The 23,566-nt window shown below is 33.4% G+C and overlaps 2 protein-coding genes across 3 annotated transcripts; one reads left to right on the top strand and one right to left on the bottom strand.

The window, feature by feature from the left end:
- Positions 1 to 6,836: 6,836 nt before the first annotated feature.
- Positions 6,837 to 9,790, top strand: LOC112417340 (protein FAR1-RELATED SEQUENCE 3-like). The gene is made up of 4 exons (XM_024772918.1): positions 6,837 to 8,948; positions 9,030 to 9,122; positions 9,405 to 9,554; positions 9,683 to 9,790. Exons 1-4 carry the CDS (start codon positions 6,837 to 6,839, stop codon positions 9,788 to 9,790), a joined length of 2,463 nt encoding a protein of 820 aa, XP_024628686.1.
- Positions 9,791 to 13,327: 3,537 nt separating this feature from the next.
- Positions 13,328 to 20,751, bottom strand: LOC11405241 (serrate RNA effector molecule). 2 transcript variants are annotated; one of them, XM_039828837.1, is made up of 12 exons: positions 20,187 to 20,751; positions 18,934 to 19,175; positions 17,775 to 17,826; positions 16,546 to 16,620; positions 16,368 to 16,442; positions 16,176 to 16,223; positions 15,950 to 16,018; positions 15,054 to 15,848; positions 14,917 to 14,962; positions 14,315 to 14,571; positions 14,033 to 14,218; positions 13,328 to 13,624 (listed from the first exon to the last, which is right to left on the bottom strand). In XM_039828837.1, exons 1-12 carry the CDS (start codon positions 20,600 to 20,602, stop codon positions 13,564 to 13,566), a joined length of 2,322 nt encoding a protein of 773 aa, XP_039684771.1. In that variant the 5' UTR covers positions 20,603 to 20,751; the 3' UTR covers positions 13,328 to 13,563. The 2 variants fall into 2 exon arrangements, with proteins under 2 accessions (XP_039684771.1, XP_039684772.1); XM_039828838.1 differs by having other exon boundaries at positions 18,961 to 19,175; positions 20,187 to 20,749.
- Positions 20,752 to 23,566: the final 2,815 nt, after the last annotated feature.

Genomic DNA, 23,566 nt, shown 5'->3' with positions numbered 1-23,566 from the left:
AACGTGTGTGTGTATTTCCGTGGTTGAAGAAAGAGAATAAAAATATTCGGTGTCATTCATTGATAGCGTGAATACAAATATTTGCGAGGTTGTGATGATCAAAAGATATTGAAATTAATATATAAGTGATAAAAAGATAATAAAATTCCTTAAAAAAATAGATAATAAACTTAAATGGAACCTCATTAAAAAATTAAATGGATCGGTTAAAAAAAATAAAATAAAATAAAATAGAAGAAAAAAGCATACTGAAAAAATAAAATAAAAGGTTGCTGGCGGGAGTTGAAGAGAGATGCTTGTGAAATAAATTGGGGAGAAATAGTTTTTTGAAGTAGCATTCAACAACTTTTGGTTAAAGCTCATTCCATTCAATTTTATGCATTCTAAAAAAAGTACTTTTTTTCGAAGGTACTTTAGTGATATTGTGTTTGGCCTAACTTCTCCTTAAAAATGTAGAAAAGCTGAAAAAAAGTCAGACCAAACGGTACCATAGAAAATAAAAATTAAGAACATTAAATGTGTAATTTTATTTGAGGCATATCGGACATTAAATATGGATATCGCTCTCGATCAATATTCAAATATTTGTGGTATTGGCGTAGGTCTTGGGAGTGTGCTCCTCCGCAAGATCTCAGGTTCGATTCTCTCCGGTGTCAATTTAGATGGGCTATTTAGCTTCTTCAAAAAAAAATATTGTTTCATCAGGCTATGAGAGTCTACTCTTTCCTTTAGACTCTGAACCTCATTAATGTAAGAACTTTTTAAAAACAAAAAATTAGTTTAATTACTAATATATGTTGAAAATAATATTTAATGTAAACATTATTAATCTATTCTTAAATCTTTAGTCTCCGTGAGCTTAACTCGATTGATAAGGACAATGTATAATATATGCAAGGTTCGTGGTTCGAACCCTGGACACCACAAAAAAAAAAAAAAATCTTTAAGTAGCAAAATATATTGAGTTCTAACACAGATATAAATTACTTTTTTACTTTCGCATATTTTCGTCGCACATTACATGTTTTAATATATTTCCAACAAAAAGAATTTAAGATACGTATAACCAATAAAATAGCTACTTTTGAGATCAAACTTGCAATATGAACTAAAAGTCTACAATTCTCTATTTAACTATTAATTGAGCTAGACGCAAACATGTTTAAAGAATTTTACTATAAAAATATATTCAAAGCGAAAAAAATTTGGAAACTATTATGAGGCCTAAAAAAATGTAAGGTCGGAAAACTCTTGCTTTAGTGAGAGTCCTTTGGACCGACCCTGTTCTACAACTTCGTTGTTATCTTTGGACATAAACAAATCAATCAATCCATTAAATTAAGCTTTATGTCTTAGAAACGTGCTCCGATAGGAAATCGAAACTTTCATTTGAATATCCCAACTACAACCTTAAAAAATATAGTAGATAATTTTTATATAATAATATTCCACACCTTAAGACAAATTAAAGACATTCCTTCAAAAAAAAAAAAAAAAGACAAATTAAAGACATAAAACCCTACATGGATCTAAGTAAACTCATACATGCTATCATTTTTCTGCTATATCCCTACCAGTTCCTTCAAAAATAAAAAAAAAATATTCCTACCGATAGAAATCAAATTTTCTTTTTTCAAAAAGATAAATAAAAACATATCTAACCCTTTATATAATTACCATCATTCTTTTTCTTATGACCAAAATACCTTAATATTTAAAAAAAAAAATTGATATTATTTATAATAAAGAATACATAATAGAAGAGACTCATGTAAATAAGACTTGGTCCGGATTCCTTAAAAAAAAAAAAGACTTGATTTGGATCGTTGAATATTGGGCTTCTTACCTACCTATATGGCCCAATTGGGAGAGAAATAATATTGTGAAAAGAAGTTCTATCACTGTGTCGTCTCGCAACCGATCTCAAATGGTTATTAGGGCTTAGGTCATTCAGAATAATTTACATCACTTCAAGTGAAACGGCTTTGACCTCAAGAAGAAATCTCATTTCCCTGACAATTTGTAACCCTAGTTTCACCGGCAACGCCTTAGCCATGCTTTATTTTTTTAGATATTGATAGATCCAAGTTGTATGTACCAAAACATTACCTCCACCATTTTAAATCAAAACTCTAATACCCCAAATCCCAAGTTATTATCGAATTGCGTCTACATCGTGTTCGAAGGAGTTTGGAAAAGGAGACCTCAAACAATTTCGTGTTCACATTGTTTTGTTGATTGATACCGGATAGATTTCTGCTTGATTTAGGTTATATTCATTGGGATCGAAGAGATCGACTTTAACAATCGTCTTCATAATAGGTATTTACTTCTTTTCATAATACATTTTATTCATCTGTCACTAAATACCATAGTAAAAACATCAATTTGTATAGCTTCATTGTTACATTTTTGGATAATGAATCATTCAAATCATTAAATAAAGATTTGAGTTAGGGTGTGAGAAGCATGCTCCAATAAGATCCAAACCGTATTTGAGTAGTCCAAACACAATCCTAGAAAGTATATTAATTAATATATATTTCTCACACCTAGCATAAATTGAAGACATAGAATCACCAATAGATGATGATTTACAATAAGACATACATGATTTTTTTATTTTGTTTTTCAAAAAAGGGAGAATATTAAAATTCATTGTTGTGACACTACTTTTTTATCGATATAAGTTTATGTCAATTGGTAAAAATAAAAAAATTAACTTAGGCAAGTTAGATGAATAGATTTATCGATATTTTTGAAAGATCCAAGTCTTTTAAAAAAAAATAGATCCAAGACTTTATGAGATTTCTGTTAGACTCTTATCAACCTCATCAAATTATGTTGGATGTTTTGACAATATATGAATAAGCCAATAACAAAACACAAAATTTTGTCAAAAAAATAAAACAAAATGCAAAATTAAAATAAACAATTTTTAGTTGCAAATCAGCGTGTAACTTTTAGTTATCATAGTTTGGTTGGTAGAGATATTACAATAGACAAAATCGGTTGAATAACATTTATTTATTTTTTACAAGGGTCGAATAACATTTTTGACAAGGAGTTGAATAACATGTTGTTAACCTCTAAATTAATTAACAAACAAATTCAAGGTATGATTCTAGAGATTAATGTGCTATTTTTTTTTTTTTAATTTTGGTACAAATTTAATGTGCTATTTTTATGGGACCTAAAACTTATTCTCTTTTTTTTTTGTTGACAAATTTTAATAATAAACTAGTAAATGAGTGAGTGAAGTTGAAAACTTGTTCGTTTTTGTTTATGGGTTTTGGCTATTCCTACACTTAACTGTTAGCTCATTCTACGCTGAAATTCAAATAAATATAAACGTAAAACGCAGCGTTTTAATTCAACTCACAATCTCTAGCTAAACCTAGGTGAATATTTCTCTTCTTTTTTATTGTTTCTCGTTCATTCAGAACGTTGAAATGGCAATGCCTGCATTTGTTGATGTTATAATGTGATATTCTTTTTGAATTTGCCCCGTAGAACCAACACGGGCGTGTTATGTGTCTGACACGTATTTGACACAATGTGATTACATTTAATTATGTTCTTTTCTTAAATTACAATTGGTGTCGACGTGTCAATGTCTTATGTACGTGTGTCAGTCGTTCATAGAATTTACTCTTCAGATGTTCATATTTTATGAAGCAGCAATAAGCTAATCCGAGCTAGGATTTTAGAGACAACCAGAACAAGTTGCTGGCAGCGGAGTGGAGATGGGGTTTGACGGAGTAACAGAGAAATTGATGATGTGGGGCCTGTGAACGCTATAACTCTCGAGTCAATGTTTGAATTAGGCAAGAGGTAAGGATGAAAAATTTGACTAAAACTGTAAGTGGAGTGATTACTTTGTAGTTATATATGATTTTTTTTTTAAGAGGATAAAATGAATTATATTACCACAAGGCGTACCAGGGTGGAAACAACAAAGTCAGAACAATAATTACATGCATAATACAGTAAAAAAAAGAAACAGCAGAAATAATTAACCTATGCCCAAAATGGTGAATGGGCTAAGCCACCAAGCATGATATAATTGAAGGGAAGAGAAGAGTATTTCTCCTTCAACCACATGAAAACGAGCGACTTAACTTTTTCTACCAGTTGAGGAATAGACCTATGCTTGTCGTTAAATAACTTGTTATTTCTTTCTTTCCAAATTTCCCACGTAGTTGCAAACCAGATAACCTGTAAAATTGCACCACGAGCCTTCACATTACCACCATCTAAGGAGAACTGATTAAATTGGTCAACCACACTAAGAGGTAGGGTTGTTGAGAAGCCCAACCACCTTAACAAGAATTGTCATACCGAGCCAAACGTATAACAATGTAAGAACAAATGAGTGCTAGTTTCAACTGAGTTACAACCAACAATACACAACCGAGAGTCAGAAGGAATCACTCTACGACGAAGAAGATTATCCTTCATTGGCAGCCTATCGCGAAACAGACGCCACACAAGCAACACGACCTTTAGGGGAACTTGTATATTCCAAAGAGTTGTCACTGCCACCGTAGGAACACCAATTGGTTGCGAAGTTTGCACTTTATAGCACTTCGGACGGAAAAAAAACATGAGATGTTTCCAACTTCCAATGCCAAGTATCAGTTTTATCAACTTGTAAAGAGACACTTTGAAGTAATAAGATTAGTTCCCCCACCACCTCCTCTTCCCACGCAAAAAGCCTCCTCCTCCATGACCAAGCCTGACCCTCCACCCCCAACCTAACTGACACATATCAAACACAGACAAGTCCTTAAACAACGATAAATCAAATAATCTAGGAAACCTGTCACGAAGGGAGACTTCACGCATCCACACATCCAGCAAAAAAAAAAAAGTATTTTTCCCACTTCCTATGACACGGCTGACATTATGTCTAAACCACTCCTCCCTGCAAAGAGCATGAACATCATGCCACCATAGTGATGTCTCTCGCCCACCACCCCTCAATCTACCCTCCTCCAAACCATACCTAGCTGACAACACCTTAAACCACAAACTCTCCCTCTCCATCAACATCCGCCAACATCACTTACCAAGTAAAGCGATATTAAACTCTCTAATTCTCCTTACCCCCAAACCACCAACCTCCTTACTCCTGCAAACAGTATTCCATTCCACCCAAGATATTTTCCTGTGGTCCTCACTCCCCCCCAAAAAAAAAACAATTTAAAATAGATTCAATAGAGGAGATTATACCTGCTGGAGCCTTGAAAAAAGAAAGCGCATAAACAGGTAGAGAAGATAGGACAGACTTCAGTAAAACCAGGCGACCACCGAAGGATAAATGTTTAGAGTTCCAGCTGGACAGTCTAGAGTTAATTCGATTAAGTAATGGTTCCCAAAAAGCTAAGCGCCTCGCATTACCCCCAATAGGTAACCCCAGATACACAAAAGGAACAAAGCCAACCTTGCAACTCAACACCATGGCCGCTTCTGATAACCAGGAGGTGGTGACAACCAACTGACTCTTGGAGAAATTCACCTTAAGACCAGAAATTTTTTCAAAAAGCACAAGAACCGCCTGCATAGCACGAATATTAGCCCAAGATTTCTTTCCCAAGATCAAGGTGTCATCTGCAAACTGAAGATGTGAAACAGTCATAGGTTCACTACTACCCACCGTGTAACCAGTAAATAAATTATTATCAGACAAAGACTTCATCAAAATATTAAATCCTTCTGCAGCCAAAAGAAACAAGAAAGGAGAAAGAGGGTCACCCTGCCTCAACCCCCTTCCCAAAGGAAACTTGTTTTTTCTTTGCCGACCCCACTTAGTGGATAGAGGCTTGTTATTGTTGTAAACTTTTTTATTCTTTTAAGAAGGAAATGATGGTCTATAATTTCTCCTACTTTGTTCTCAATGTTAAAGCACTTAGTTCCTCATGTGTTTCCAAGTTGGGTTTTGGAGCGTTTTTGAGAAGATCATGTTTTGGGGTTATGTCTATATTTTGATATATATTTGATATTTTGAAAAATGTAAAAGAACAATATGATATTATATGTTAATGTTTGATATTGTTCTTTCGAATTTTTAAAATATAATATACACACACACACAGACTTAGCCATCCAAAGCCATCCAAAAATAAACTCGCAAACACGCCTTAAATGTTTGTTTTGAAGGATTTTTTGTAGGGGAGGACTTTGGAGGGATAAATGTATTTTAAAATATATTTAATATTTTAAAAATTTGAAATAACATGGTATATGATCATATAATATTTCAATCACACTTAATTCATTTTAAGTAATGTAATTTAAAAAAAGAAGGTAAGTCCTCCCCTCCAAAACTCATCATCCAAACATACCCTATTGGAATTTTATACTTTATGTTTAAAATAAATCCTTAATTTTGTTCAAAAATGTATATGATCATGTAGTAACTTTTTGTGGCTTTATGTTGTAATATTTTTTAGGAATTCACTACGAATTTTTGCACCTGCAAGACTTTTTATACTTTTATATTTATTTATTTCTAACATTTCAACTTGTTCTTTGTTCTTTATACAGAACAAATTGACACAAGTAGAAACTTCTAACATTAACATTAACATGTGGATTAGCTTCAGGATTTTTATTTTTTGAAGTAAAAAATTATAATTTCATTTTATGCCTTAGGTGATAAATGTTACACTAGTTTCAATTTAGAGTTTTCTGCTGAACATCTTCACCAATGTTTTGTGTAGGTAGACATTGCTGCCAATTTCAGTCATTGCTGTAAAAGTATAAGTACAAGTAAATTTTCCTAATCTTTTAAAGAGAAGCCATTAAAGTATTCTTACATTGGCTACAATATGATGGAAGTTGAAGCACATGACGAAGGGAATGATAAAGATGGTAATGGAAATAGGAAACCACGAGTCGGCATGATCTTTGAATCTAAAGAATCTGCAGTGTCATTTTATAGTGCATATGCAAGACATGTAGGATTTAGCATCGGCTTTTGTCAATTCAACCATGTCGGTTCAATTGAATTTTGGGACATTACTTGTTCTAATGAAGTATTCAAAAGGAAGAATGTGGCAAGTTGCGATGCAATGCTTAGGATAGAGAGAAAAGATAAATATTGGACAGTGACAAAGTTTGTTGAGGACCACAGCCATTCTCTAGCTTCCTCTAAAACGGAGAAACACAGTCGGCCGCGTAGGCATTTTGTAGGTTCTAAAAGGAACGTTGGAGAGACATCCAATGCCAGTAATGATTCCTATGTTTCTATGAAGGGCAAACATGGCGAACCGATTGGTGTAGTTAAGAGTCCCTCTGCAGCAGAAAATGGTCATCCAACAAGAAACATTGGGCCTTTTGCCAATGGAAGATCATTCCGAAAGAGGACTCTTGGAGGAGATGCTCAATATCTTCTCAATTATTTTCAGAAGATGCAGTGTGAAAACCATGGCTTTTATTATGCAATACAGCTCGATGATAAAAACCACTTGACCAATGTATTCTGGGCTGATTCAAGATCAAGAGCAGCTTATAATCACTTTGGTGATGCGGTAACTTTTGACACAACGTATCGGACAAATCATTACCAAGTCCCAGTTGCTCCATTTACAGGAATCAATCATCACGGTCAAATCGTTTTATTCGGTTGTGCATTATTACTAGATGAATCTGAGTCTTCCTTTACATGGCTGTTCAGGACTTGGCTATCTGCTATGAATGGTCAGCCTCCCGTTTCGATAACCACAGACCAAGATGGAGTCATAAAGGCTGCTGTTGCGCAAGTGTTTCCAGAAACTCGCCACTGTATCTGTAAATGGCACATTTTGCGAGAAAGTCAAGAAAGATTGGCTCATATTTACCATGCATATCCTTCATTGTATGGAAAGTTTAATAGTTGCATTAATTCCTCAAAGACAGTTGAGGATTTTGAGTCAACATGCAAGTCTCTTCTACATAAATATGGTCTTGAAGGAAATGATTGGCTTGAAGCAGTGTATAATGCTCGGCAACAATGGGCCCCAGCTTACTTTCGTGACACATTCTTTGCTGCTTTAACTTCCAAACATGGAGCAAGCTCCTTTTTCAATGGCTATATAAACCAACAGACAACCGTGTCTTTATTCTTTAAGCAGTATGAAAAATGTCTCGAACATTCATTGGAAAAAGAAATAGAAGCGGATTACGAGACCATTTGTACCGAACCATTATTGAAGACTCCGGCACCAATGGAAAAACAGGCTGCTAATTCATACACTAAGAATATTTTTGCTAAGTTTCAGGAAGAACTCGTGAGAACTTCTGCTTATACTGCAAATAAAATTGAAGATGATGGTGTGATCTGTAAATACAGGGTTGCAAACTTTCAAGATAATCGTGAGGCATACACAGTCAGTGTTCCGTTAGATATTTCTGGGGCAAAGGCAAATTGTAGCTGTCGAATGTTTGAATACTCGGGCATTCTATGTCGACATATACTGACTGTCTTCACTGTTACAAATATTCTTACTCTTCCATCACACTACATTTTGAAACGCTGGACAAAGAATGTAAAATCCAGTGTTGGAACAGATGAAGAAATACCAGATCCACTCGGCATTGAAAATATCACTTCACGTTTTAATAATTTATGTCGAGAAGCCATTAAGCTTGCAGAAGAAGGGGCAGTAGCTGTAGAGACTTATAACGCTGCAAAGGATGCCTTAAGAGAGAGTACTAAAAGGGTTAGTGATGTGAAGAAAAATGTTGCAAAAGTCGCACCTCCAACTCCGAGCACTCGGGGTAATATGCCTGAAGAAGACAATAGCAAGATGAGTTCTTCATCAGTTTTTGAAGCAGTCCCATCATGGTGGTCTTGGCCACATTCAGTATTGCCTCACTTTAGTATTTGTGACATTGAACTTCCTTGTATTGCTCCTGCTCCTGCTCCTGCTCCTGTTCATCGGGATAGTGGCCCTCCACATAACGTTGTATTGATCTGACTCACCCTAATATTTACTACTGTTGTGCCAGCCATTCCTTTAATTGACTATCGTTTTTCGATGCAGGTTGTCCCTACTTCTTGTTTCAAGTCTATGACTTGGGTTATAGAAACGAAGAACTCAGACACTTCTAGTAAAGTTGCAGTGATCAACATGAAGGTATGTATATATAATTATGTAGCACCAACACTTCAAGTTGAATGCGTGTTCAATCTGCCCAAGACACCAACACGATATTGACACATCTGATTACATTCAACTATTTCTTTTCTACTAAATTATTATTACTGTTGTCCACGTGTTAGTATGGTGTTCAATGATTGTCTCTGTGTCGATACTTTATCGTATATATAAATTTATTCCTACAAGCTACGCTTTCTGTTTCTATACTTGAGAGTACTTATAAATACATGTGTAGATTAACATGTACAATGCGTGTAGCTGCAAGATTTCAGCCAAAGTTCTTCAGGAGAGACAGAAGTGCAGTTCAGAGTGACGAAGGTAGCTTTTCGGCCTATGTTGGAGTCAATGACTGACATCAGTTATCAGCTCGATGGAGCTGTTAATAGAATTGCTGATGTTAGTCTAAAGGTATATAAACATGGATCATGATCCCCTATTCTTCTTTGCTTCTAAAGAAATAGCGAATTTTTCATTTTCATGAACTATAAGATTGTGTCTGAGTATTTTAACTTATTATATGGTTCTACTTCTTCCAGCTCCAGGATACAAAGACTACGAGGGAAACGGAGCTGAAATTCCAAGTTACCAGAGATTCATTGGATTTAATGTTGAATAATATGTACTACATCATTGAGCAACTATAAAATTTGTAAGCATTATATTATATTTCCAACCATTCACTTTTATCATTAAACTAACGTATATTGGATAAAATTAAACATCAATTTCTCAGCTCTTCATTTTATTTTTTAAGCAATTTAGAATATACTGTTCCTGTTATTTTAGGAGTCTTAACATATCAAGAATGTTACAAAATGTTTTCTTATTTTTTTTTATAATTATCACCTATCATTTCTAAAACATGTCTTTTTTGTGACAGATACAATATATTTTGGACACTTTCAGTGGCAGCAATGACAAAGTGCAGTTTCAAGGATACTCTCATCAATACTCTAAAGGATTTTTTTGTCTCAAGATTTTTCATGTATACACATTCATGATTGGTGTACCTAGGAACCCTTTAGTATTTTACTCTCATCCATACTAGAATTTTTTTTACTTTTCATGTTATGCTTTCCTTTTCAAGTACTCCAGAGTACCAATTATACACTCCATTATGGAAACATATTTAGTATTGGACGGTTCTAAATTTGATTTAGCTAGAAGCTCGACTCAATTTAGCCATAAACTTGTTCGGCTCAAAGTTGACTTGATTCAAACTCGCAAATCACTCGGCTGGGCTTGTTTGTTTAAATACATTGTCCTTGTTGTGAATTCGTTGAAAAGTCACACCAATAAAATACTTGATGTGTGAAACAAAATAATCAAGCAACCAATGTCAATGTGGGAACAATTATAATAAACACAAGCAAAAGTAGAAAAAGAGAGAGAGAACACACGAATTTTGTTTACCCAGTTCGTCCAAAAGTGACTTAGTCTGTGGGAGAGAGCAGCCTTTCGTTCCACTATAATGTTGAGTAACTTTACAAAAGAGATATCAAATGATTACAAGAGTAAGTCTTCAAACCTAATTCTACCCAAGGTGAATCAATCCCAACCCTAGTGTTTCCCGCTTAGAGAAATGTCTCTCTAAACCCTAGTTTGTTGTTTGTAAACCCTTGTTTTCATACTCTTTATCTCAAGGTTTATACAAGGTCTATGTTTATAGTAAAAGTATCCCTAAAAAAACTCGAACAAATCTCAGCCCAAAATATGATTCTTTTTTATTTTCTGTTTTGGAAATTCGGGCCCCGATTTTTACTCTTCGGCCGCCGAAAAATGTCATACCAACAAGCTGAAAAACACTGTCAAATTCGGACCCCGATTTTGGCAATTCCATAAACCAATTTTGAGTCACTTCTACAACGGTCCTCATGCACTAAAGTTGCTCCGCCTATGCCACTCCACCGCGAGACATTGACCAAATCACATCCATCGCACTCCTTTTTCAATTTCCTTTTCATTTTGTTGTATGTTGTGTTTGAATTTTGGTTTAACTCTCTTGCAGTGCTATTGCACTTTTCACAATGGTTGAACTTGACCGAGAGAGAAAACAAACTTTTGATTTTAATTTTATAAATCTCAGGTTTTAAAATTCCATTGGTTTGAGTGACCATTCCAGAATTTCTCATGAGAGATTCATCTCCATTGGATGGATGTTTAATTTTGATACAATAATCTTAACAATTATTGAAATGTCGGTGTAATTTGCTATACTTCTTCATCCAAATAATAATTTTGAGAAAGAGCATTCAATTACTTTATCAAAAATTGAAATGAACCCGTTGTATTAGAAGGAATTTTCGAATTTCCTTGTATTTTTGAAGCCTCCGTTTTGAATTCTTTGAGTAAAATAAATAAATAAATTAAATTGCGCCATTTAACCTCTACTCTTCTGTCATATACCCATCACCACAACAATGGGGTCTTGTCTTGTGTGCCAAATTGAACACAACAATTTCTTGTATCGGTACTGACCCATCAATTTATAAAAGTTGCTCAAACAGATGCCTCAATTTCGCTCCTTATTAAGTCTTAACTTCCATTTGGTTGTTTTTATTTTATGTATAAAATCTGATCAGATCGTAACTCTCGGTCAACTTTTTACGGCCCAGAGAGCAATTTGGATAGGCCGCGATTTGGATGAGCATATTTGTACCAAGGCTCTATTTGATAAAAATAACGGATGACTGATAAGCTAGCTGATAGCTTATAGTTTATAGGTGATGACTGATAGCTTATAGCTAATGGCTTATAGGTGACGACTAGAGTTGATAAGCTACTTGAAGTGTTGGGTTTGTCTATCATGTGCAGTATTGCACATGTTAAGGATACTAAAAGAAGCAACTTTTTATTAAAAACCACAGTTGTTATTAAAAAAAAAAATATTTAAGTAAAATACACAAGTTCCGATATAAACTTACTACTTTAAATTTCTTAGTGCAAATTTGCACATATAAGAAAAATCCTGAAGTATTTGGTAAAATTAGCAGTTCAATTAGCCGATAGATGTAAAATTACATAAAATGACATATTTAATTCATAATAAAGTTTATAACAATTAATGTTTAAAGTATTTAAAAATTGAAAATTGTTAATTTAATATTATTATTAAATTAATTTTAAAATTTTAAATGTTAATTTATATTTATTTACATTTGCCTAAAAAAATTAGATATAAAGTGTAAAAATTTTAAACGTAACAATAAATAAAATATAGTTTGTACAAATATATATATAGGGAAGGTAAACGTAACGTTCTCATGTTTTTTTTTGTTGGAGAAAATTATTGTCCTTGCTCTTATTCTCTACAATTCTCATATATCACACAAAAATAACGTCTCATTTCGCAAAAAAAAAAGGTGACATTAAATATTGAAATAGTCCCACAAAAAAAAAAAAAAAGTAACAATTGTAACGAAAAAAAACTTAAACGTAACGGTAAAAAAAATATCTTTTTCTATTGAGAAAAAAAAAAGAATCTTTCATTCATAAAAAAAAAAAAAAATAGCATTCATATTTAAAACATATGTATTTTAATTTATAATATAATAAATGATTAAGGGTAAAAAATGGAATTCATTTAGAATAATAAGGGTAAAACTAGAATTAAAAGTGAGAAGTTATAAGCTCAAACGCTACTTAAAATAGCTTATGAAAAATAGCTTATAAACTCAGCTATAAGCTCATGGTGAAAAAGTGTTACCAAACTGAACTTTTTTTGTCAAACGAACTTATAAGCTATAAGTTAAGAGCTAAAAACTCTTTTTTTGGTGTTACCAAACAGACCCCAAGAGTAATGTGTTCTTCACCAAACAATTGAACAAACTCGTTCTGAATACTAAACAAAGGGAATACGTGACTGACTGTATTCATTTTTTAATTTCATCGTGATCATCGTCCAAATGGGATTTTTAGTAATTTCTAAATATTCTTCTCTCCTTGTGTGATATATATATATTTTTTTAACTATTGATTACTCCTCAGTTTTTATTTGAAAAAATGATTGGAACACTGGAATCCATACCTTTGACTGTTAGCAATTTTGTTAAGTGAAGAAACGACTTGTTCTTCTCTAACTGTTACAGCCATATGGTGAAGAAGCCCGAGGGTATTTTATATCTTATTATGTTACACCAAACGAATGCACATTTTAGTAAAAACAAAATTATCCAATCAAATGATTTAAATAAATTATAATTGGACTATAGTTATTGCTTTTTATCATTTCTCTAAATAATGAAATATCCCAGGGACATGAATTTCTGTAAAAAGTAAAAATGTCACCGAAAAATTCGCAGAAGAAAATGAGCATGAACCCAGCAAAAATATCAATAACACAGTCGGCTTTCAACTCTGCAGGTCGCATGGCCAGTCAATCTCAGAATTTATACAAAACCAGTCACCCAAAGACACCTTACAAACTCCGATAGTCTATCACGGTGACCTCTTCGTCTGGAGCATCCAAATCTTGATAACTGCACCACCAATGGAAAACATGTATATCATACAAAGTTAACCACGGAACAAATACAAATTTGACGACATCAATTAAGTGCAAATAAAATATTGATATCTGCATTCTTATGTAGCAGGCACATGCTTCTGTTTCCTAATTTTGTGGTTATAATATCAAAGGAGTAAAAAGAAAACAATAAATAAAGGAACTATCAACAAACATTAGATTATGGACAAATAAGCTGGAGCTGAGGATTGAGGTAACTGATTGGATATTTTAATCAACTTTACACCAACAAAGAGGACATGAAAAAAAAAATGCTAATTTAGAGGACTTCCAGATGAAAGATACCAGAATTTAGAAAAAGGGACAGACTGGAGAAGCACACAAAATATATGAGCAAAGGGTCATGCAGAGAACACTTTACCTTCGCATCTTCCGAGGATCTGGTCTAAAACCTGGAGGAAGAGTAATTATTGGTGCCGGTCCACCCATATGATGCGGGCCAGACAGCATATTTATTCCAGAGCCATCAAATGAAGATGGTCCTCCTTGATCTCTAAACATCTGCATTGCAACTTCTGGTGGAGCAGGAACAAAAGGTCCTAATGGCCTGTAGAGTTATAGGTTATATAATCACTCACCAAATCTGAAGAAATAAAAAATGTACATCAGATTGTGAGAAGGGTAATTGGAAGAGGCAACTGACCCAGCACCAGGTACAGGCATCAATACTGGTGGAGGAATATCTGAGCTAAAAGGAGGAACACCAGGCCCTGCAAAAGTGTCTTGCATTGTTTCATCATGGTTTCCCATCTCAAGTGCTTTAGACTGCCTTTCACGGGATGGGGAATTAGCTCTATCTCCATTCATTCTGTCATACCGTTCATGGTCTCGACGATTACCACGATCATCTCTCAATCGGCCCTCAAAACCTAACCTTTGATTTAAAGGCCTGTTGTCCTTCTACAGATGAAAAAGAAAAAAACAGAAAGGACCATAGCAATTTGAAATGAGTATAGATTATAATATTTAAAAGAAAAACAAATGGTAAGCTCAAGACAAAGGTTGACATAAACTAAACTCCTTAAGGTTGATACATCAGATTATTTTCAATCATGGATATACCGCATAGTAAGGAAAGTAAAAGAAAAACTTTTCACTGTTTGACAAGCTGTTCAGAACCCATGGTTCTGAAATGCCATATTGTGGATAAGCTACTGTCAAAACATGAACACAAAAAGGTTCTCATAAATACAACGATCATAAAGACTTTTATCAAATCATGTTTCAATGGATATAGTGGTCTACCTGAGGTTGCTGCATGACAGGCTTTCCACCAGGAGCATCTGGATCACTACAACAGTAGTAAGGCCACTATTAGTGATATTTTCACCAATACTCGCAATACTGACCAAAAAATATAGAAAGTCTTAGTTATTACTTACTTCATGTAATTTTGAGTATAGAGATCCTCACGCAATTTCGAAGTTTGTTCAAGAGCAAGCTCAGGGTGCTTTAGCTTCAGATGTTTGTACACAAATTCAGCAGCATGAAAAAGCTTTGTGCAGCCCTTAGCTCCACAACCATACTTCCATCCATACTTTTCATCCCTGATTTTTCTAACATATGGATCCAACACTTCAATTGCTGCAGCATCCATTTTCTCCTTAGCAGCCAGTACTTCCAATGGATCCTGACCATTCAACCTTCCCTGCCAAAATGAGTCAAGTTTCTTCTCCCATTCAGACCCTGATTTACCTGTTTCTTCATGCCCTTTTCTTTCTGGCCTAACATGCCTAAAACCCTTAGCCTCATTAGTCTCAATCATGCCATAATAATCTACACCATGAATCCGCCACAGATATGTAATCAGTGTGTCCAAAAGCTCAACACCTTCTAAACCCTTAACAGATGTCAGGCCTCTTATAATGACTGTGGGACCCACAGATCCATTGTGAGACTTGTCATCAGTTTTGTTGTGATCACTGCTGCATAAAATATTATCTCCAATCCTCTTTTCTGTGTCAAGCTTGCGAACAAGGGCCTGAGCCTGTTGAACATCTGCTTGTATTCGTCTTGGTTCAGAACTGACAGGATGAGCCTTTGGAGCAGCTGAGAAATCACTTTTTTTATTAGAACCCCACCCATCTCTTCTTCTTTGGTCTTCCGCTTCCTCCTCTGAATTTGGCTCGCTAGCTTGCCCTGATTTGCTGGATAAAGAGGCACTTAAACCCGGATTTCTGCATTGGTTGTAACACAAAATATGCATAAGTATGAACAAGGAAGGCCAGATTGAGAGCTGCACAAACAAGCGTAAGTAAAAAAGAGGACAAGAACTTACGGATCTAATGTTCCACTTTGCAAATCAAGCAAAAAATCCTTTGCCAGCTGTCGAGCACTTTCATTCCTCCTAAAATATATGAAGAAATAAAAATTAGAATCCACCTATTTATCGAGTAAGCACCCCCCATAAAAATAAAAATGATCCATTAAGATTAACAGGACAACACGTTATGTTTTTCAATAGAACTGTAAAATTGATATAAAAAAATAATAATAAGAATTACCTTTCAATGACTGTAAGCAAATTTGTTGGATGATATTTATCTTTCAACCTATATAAAAAGTAAAACGAGAAAGGGAAATCAACATCAGATTGTGTGGACTTACAAAAATATGGCAATTCATAGTTTTACAGGAAACATTTAAAGATTGAAAACTACAGACTGTTTTATAACAGAGAATATAAAGATACGTACCACTCCTCATCCTTATGAGCACTGAAATAAGCTCTTTTTTGTGTAGAAATATACTCTGATTTGTATTCTTGATACCTAGAAAAATCAATCAGAAGTCATTTGTCAATGAAGATATGAAAATTTCTTACATAACTCAAACTCTCAGACATAATGCAAAAGATTATTTTCCACAACTTACCTACGTTCTGCTTCAGTTGGTAGTATATCATCCTCCAGCTCCTGAATGAATTGTTTATAGGACATCAACCCTTCTCTAAAACAGGTCATAATTATACTAATGTTAACATGTAGTTCCAGAAAGATCAATTATCAGACAGAAGTAAAATAAAGACAGCTTAGAATCATTAAACAGACAATAATATAATCATTGTGTACAATAAGTGTTACTTTCATTATTTATTTACTGAGGAAACTCAATTGTAGACACATTCAGGTATTAAAGTGTCGCAGGTAGATATTTAATGGAACCGATAAATGACTGTTATAAGTAGAAAGCAGAAAAAACTGACTAGAAATAAAAGCAGGACAAAAATAATGCACTGAGTGCTCCATAAGTTCAGGATCAAGATTTTAAATATAAAAATTATGAAAATGAATTTGGTTGAAGTTTCTTTTAGCTGAAGCATTCATTCACCATGAATTGATTAAAACAACAATTAAAATTAAAACCAAGACCTGAAATTATAATAGTGCAATTTTTTAAGGGAATTTCAGATCAAATTGTTACATTGAGATATCAACAAAACCCAACCAGAAACAAAAAATATTAGGCACTAAGCCAATAGCTGATACTCCATGCCAATACCAGCCAACAACAGTAAGCTCAGTAGCCCATTATCTCTATTCAGTTTCCTATAATGCTCTCAATATATATTGCACACAAAAAGGAACATTGGATACGATGTATTCACTGATGGCAAGATGAAGATTCATGTTTGTTGATGGTAATGATATAATTTTCTATATGCCAAAAAGCATGCAAAGTCAAGGGCGACATGTGATGTGATACAGCACTGCAGTTATTTGATATGGAATAAAGAGGAAACCACAAACAGCATGCGGTGAATTAAAATTACATGTAAAAGGAGATATGCAAAAGCAATAATTTGTTTTGAAAATATGAACTCCAAATTGGCCAGAAGAAGACAAGTTGCTTAAATAATATATCAAACATGATCAAGAAAGGCAATGCCAAGAAAAGTTGAGTCTGAGTGACTTGCTGAAATCTAATTTAGGAGTCTTTTAACAGTCATATAACCAATTTGGAGATCCAGTCAACATTGTATCTAGACTTCCATAGAAAATATCAATGCCTAAAAACATCTTTTGGATAAAGACAAATTATTCATTAACCACTGATAAAATTCTCTATGATGGTACAACTGAGAAAAAAACTAGAAAGCTGACCTTTGCCCACCGCCACTTGGCAAGTCTGCATAACCACGATTGGATTCCATACCTGTAAAAGGTAAGAACCAAAATAATAAGTCATCTTGATCCAATAATAAAATTCATGTGAAAAAAACCAAGCATCCCATTCTAAATCTGGGTAAAACCTGAAGAAGTATGTGATTTTTATTTGAGATTTTTATGTCACTAGCAAGGTTGTGTACTTTGATCAAGGATGAAGCCAAATCGAAAACAGAGATGCAGAGTACAAACTTTAAAAAGCTGTTATCAATCTTTGGAACAAATTCGAAAACAGAGATGCAGAGTATAAACTTTAAAAAGCTGTTATCAATCTTTGGAACAAATTAAGAACAGATTACAATTAATAAGAACAAGGGAATTATGAAAAGCTGTTAACTGTAGATATAAAGCTCATGAACTATACTAAAAACCATCAACCATAAAGAGAAGAAACTGACAATATAGAGAATCAATTTGGTAGTGATAGGGCAAGGTTGTCAAATATTGTGCATGGCGGAATGCTGGGGCGGATATTTTGACAACCACCATAGGCAATTTTTGAAAGATGGCGGCGCCATGGCATTTTATGGCAGATATATGACTCCTCAAAATGGCAGAACTTTGGCTTTCCGCAATCGATAACACTGGTCTTAGGTGATCAACCAGTGAACTCATACATATTTTGTATAGTTTAAGGGAAGGTATCAGAAAAAATAAAAAAACATAAGTATATAGTATACACATTGATTTCTTTTACCAAGGCCTGTGATTGGATGAAGAGAGGGTTGAATGGAAGATATTGAAGAAGGAGTTCATGTTACTTGTACAAACTAGAATTAGGGCCTGTTTGGATTAAAAACTTATTTCCAGCTTATAGAACAAGCGCTTATGTATAACCTTGCATAAGCTATTCTTATAGTAAAGGATAAAATAATGTTAAATTGTTTTTGTTTACGTTATAAGTTGTTTCTACAAGCTATATTGCCGAACTTATGAAAATAAGTTGAAAAAGCTTATGAAAATTGTCATAAGCTATTTTCATAAGTTCTCCCGTCTCACAAAATGTGTGCTAGTAGATAAGTTCAAATAAGCTAGTCCAAACAGGCCCTTAATGCTTTGTCATGCATGAAACGGAATGACGGAAAAAAGGAAGAACCTATGTAATTAGCAACTATTAACATACCAGAGACCCCATTTTGATATCCTCCTCCAGAACGATTTCCAAACCTACCATAAGACCTGTCATCACCATAACCACCTCTTCCACCCCTATCATAGCCACCTCTTCCACCCCTATCATTACCACCTCGTCCACCCCTATCATAGCCACCTCTTCCACCCCTATCATAACCACCTCTTCCACCCCTTTCATAACCACCGTAATTATCATATTCAGATCTGCGGTAATCAGATGATGAAAACACAGTCAGATAAAGCATATCCTATATATAATTTAGGGTATTAGACGAAATAACTAGAATTAATGAACTAGTTCAGCTACCAACTCATTGAACATTGCTATCAAAATGATTTTTCTACAAAAAGAACACAAATGATACTAAACCATTCCTCATATTAACAACTCATCCTCATGTAGTCGAACTTTTTGTACTAGTGTGTCCATTTGGATCCACATCAATATTGAAATTTATATTATCCAATAATTAAAATATCAGAAATTATAAAAGAAAAGTGTGAACACTCAGCTTTCTAATCATTACCACATGAAGTGCACCAAAACTATGGAATCATAAAAAAGGATTATCTGATTTTGGATTTTTTTTTTCTTTCTGATTTCAGATTTCATTTTCTATTTTCACTTTTACTACTAAAGTATCACCTTGTTTTCAAATATTTATACACAATCATTGAAATCAGAAAGCAAAGTAAAATCAGTAATTTTGTAATTAAAAATGAAACTGTAAATGAAAACTAAAAAATTATTCTCAACGAACCTGCCAAAGACTACAATCTAAAAGTGAAATTCACTTGACTCGTTTTCTAGAGTATTCACATGACTCGTTTTCTAAACGTGAAATTCACTTGACACACAAGTTCAAAATACAACCACTGTGTACCACCAACACCTCTGATCAAAGGAGTGACCAGTGTTCGGACACTGACACGCACATGTAACCACATTCAAATAATTCATTTTCTCAAATTATTACCGCTCAGTGTCATAAATTCCTTAGAGAGAGAAATTTGAAATAGCAACAGCAACAAGTAGCTAATAACATAAAATTCAATAATTGAAAATTTGAATTAGCAGAACAAAAACAAATTCTAGCCATTACAACATTGCAATTTAACGTTAATAAATTCCATAATCGATAAATTCTCTACATTGCAATTTCACGCTTCGAAATTCTCCCAGAACAAGAACAAATTTTGGCATTGCAATTTTACCTATCATCGGGTCCATAACCGCCACGGGGACTACCACCTCTCCTGGAGCGTTTATAATTATTATAATGCGGGGGCGACCTTCGCATTGGTGGTGAATGACGGCGGTCACGATATGGAGGAGGACTGGGACTACGCCTGCGTTTGAAATCTCTATCTCTATCCCTCGGAGGCGATATGTTGTTACGGTCATAATACTCGCGGCGAGGAGGAGGACGATCGAAATCTCTATCTCTATCATCGCGGCGGTAGTCTCTGCGGCGGAAGGAGGATTGTGGAGGTGGTAGAGGGAGATCGGAATCGGGGGCGGAGGTGGGAGGAGGTGATTGTGGTTGTGGAGGCGGTGGTGGAGGGGAGGTGGTGGTTGGGGAGGATTGGTCGAGGGAATCGGAGGGAATGGGGGTGAGAACTTCTGCCATTGGAGATTGGGAGAGAAACCCTAGCGAATGAAGAGCGAGAAATGAAATAAATGAGTGTGAAGTGTGAGTTTGGTTTTTGTTAGAATATTTCAGTGTTTTGGTGAAGACCTCTCTAACTGAATTAGTACGTACACTTTTCACTTATCGGAGGAGACTACATTACATGCCAATTTTTTTTAGATAGACCATAAAACTCATACACAAGCTGAGGGCTTAGTTGGGAGTCTCGTCGTTCGGTTTAACAATTTTAAAATAAAATAGATAAATAAAATATATTTTGCGTTATGCATAAATTAATTTTTACCATTGGATTGATAATTTTTTTAAAATAAGATATGACGAATGTGTGTGTACATATACACACACTAGCTAAAAGGCGAATGTGTTTGTTTGTCCGCATTTTTATTGCGCTAACACGAATATATTTTATTATGTTAGTTTGTATAATTTTGATAACAATTTTTAAATTTTTAAATATATACTATATATCCTCGTGAGCTTAACTCAGTTGGTATAGACTATACATAATATATGTAAGGTCCGCGGTTCAAAATCCGACCACCGCAATAATATATATACTTTATATAAAGAAAGGGGCACTAGTTAAGAGCACCAAATTATATATATTGCATTGAGAATTGTGAATAGGTGAGTATTTAACTTTTTAAAAGTCAAAAAAATTGGTATTTTCAATAAAAGAAAACTACACATTTCAACACTTTTGGACTGGATTTTTCCTTTTCAAAAATACCCTCAATTTTCAATACAAATAACACATGTAACAAATAGATAAGAATAAATTTAAATATTAAAACAAATGTAACAAACAAGATATGAATATATATATATATCTTATTTTTTTTCCTTTATCATTTAAAAAGTATAACAAACTAGATGAATATATTTATACTTAGTTTTTCACTATCCCAATTATACATTTAAACAACTTTTTTTGAAATAAAGATTGTTGTTTTTCTCAAAACCAAAATTTCATTAAAAAAAAAAAAAAACATAGTTCATAATTTTCAAACGTTATCACAGTAAAAAGAGCGGAAAGATGGACACGTGATTAATAGAAATTATCTGTACGTCGATGTATCTACAAATTATTGTCAAAGCATATAACAAAATTATTTATCAACTCGACCTATTTTGGTTTGCCTGTATATAAAATATTTTATCTCGATGTATCGATGATAATTTTCCTTTTCTTATTGATTATATTTATAAGAACATATATTTGATCTAGTTTGTTACACTTTTATTAAGGATAAAGGAAAAATCTACATATACTCATATCGTGTTTGTTACATGATATATTTTGTATGGTAATCAAAAAATTTGTGTTTGTTACACTTTTTTAATATTTGAATTCATGTACCAAAAAATCAATTAGCAAATGAACTGATGAGTAATTTGTGGAAAGCAAGTAAATAGTCAATAGTTTAATTGGGGTACTTAAATTGAAATAATGATATGGAGTGAATAATAAACAGATGGATTTTTTGTGAAGAACCTTGATTTTGAACGAATTATTGATGATTTTGCAACAAAAAATTCAACGAAGAAAATATTTAAATAGTTTTAAATGCTTGGTCAATTTTTTTTATAGGAAACAATAACAAATCAAAGAAGAGGAAAAGGAAGATGAATAATAGCTAATTGGTTCACACTTCAATGATTCATACTTGTGTTTTTCTTGTACAATGTCAAATGAAATGTTTAATAGTCTTTTAGATCATTTCTCTTAATCTTATCAATTTTTGTGAAATTTTTTTTATAAGGACACCACTCTCTTGATTCGTCCAAGACATCCAAATTTAAAGGGCCGAACCCTGACTTCAAAAATCATATTTAATACATGAAGCATAGAAAAACATGTATATTATAAGATATAAGACATATTGGTGGTGTCTTGTAAGTAGTTAGATGCAGTGGCGTAGCCAGGACCTCGGGTCAGGAGGTGCAATTTTTTTAAAAAAATTTATCATCATTATTGTTATTTTTTTTGTACATATTATTATAATTATATATGTATGTATGAAGATAAAGATACAATTATGGTTTATTCATAAATACTAGAATAACTAAATTTTAATAAAAATATTATTTACCTCACATTTTTATCCTCTTTACATTTTTATCCTCAAATTAATATTTCTTTTTATAAGTTCTTCTTGTTGAGGATAATCTTATTTGAGTTTCGAAATATGTCAAGTACAAAACACAAGTATCTCTTTAAGTCAGATTTAAACATTAGTCTATCACATTGTAAGAGTTTAGTCTCTTAAATTTGATCCAAATTGATGTCAAGTTACATTTTAAGTGTACCGGTACACGTGTTTTTTAAAATAACCAATTATTTTTATGAAATAAAGAGTTATTTTTCAAATTGGTATTTTATAAAATGTCATTTCATAAGAAAAAAAAATATCATCTCATTGTTTATAAGAATCATATCAAATTTTTTATATTTTATCGTAATAAAACAATCAATAAATTTTATTTCGTCGATACTTTGGATAATAAATTTAGTTATTGTAATTTTTTTTAAAATATAACGCATTTAACTATTAATTTAAAGACCGAATATATTGATACAAATTAAATTTTTGAGTGTCCCATAGTTTTTTTTCAAGTATTAAGTGTAACATATATATTGGCCTATTATTATGAGCTGCATATATCACTACATTTAGTAGGGTCCAGCCCAATGGCTACGTTGTTTTGACCTATTATTATTAGCTGCATATACGTCACTATTATTATTACCATTGTGCAGTGACAAGATTTAAGCTGGTGCAAAGTTATAATTTGAGGAGGTTCAAAATGAATAAAATAAGAAATATTGGTCTAAATTTAAAACTTTGAGGGGATGCAGCTGCACCAGCTGACCAATACGTGGCTCCGCCACTGGTTAGATGTGTTTTTAACGAGAAACATGTATGACTCAAAAAATGCATG

This window comes from Medicago truncatula, chromosome 8 (assembly GCF_003473485.1).
Source record: "Medicago truncatula cultivar Jemalong A17 chromosome 8, MtrunA17r5.0-ANR, whole genome shotgun sequence".
In the NCBI taxonomy this organism is placed as follows: Eukaryota; Viridiplantae; Streptophyta; class Magnoliopsida; order Fabales; family Fabaceae; genus Medicago; species Medicago truncatula.
The sequence above is the reverse complement of the archived record's forward strand: the minus strand, read 5'-3'. Positions and strand labels throughout refer to the sequence as shown.

Bases quoted from the DNA above. Each gene is read 5' to 3' on its own strand.
- LOC112417340 (XM_024772918.1), top strand. From the start codon at position 6,837: ATGGAAGTTGAAGCACATGACGAAGGGAATGATAAAGATGGTAATGGA. The intron at 8,949-9,029 runs GTTGTATTGATC...TTTTCGATGCAG, and splicing joins ATAGTGGCCCTCCACATAAC to GTTGTCCCTACTTCTTGTTT. The intron at 9,123-9,404 runs GTATGTATATAT...CAATGCGTGTAG, and splicing joins TTGCAGTGATCAACATGAAG to CTGCAAGATTTCAGCCAAAG.
- LOC11405241 (XM_039828837.1), bottom strand. From the start codon at position 20,602: ATGGCAGAAGTTCTCACCCCCATTCCCTCCGATTCCCTCGACCAATCC. The intron at 16,224-16,367 runs GTACGTATCTTT...CTTTTTATATAG, and splicing joins GCTCATAAGGATGAGGAGTG to GTTGAAAGATAAATATCATC. The intron at 13,625-14,032 runs GTAAAGTGTTCT...TTGGTGGTGCAG, and splicing joins GATCCTCGGAAGATGCGAAG to TTATCAAGATTTGGATGCTC.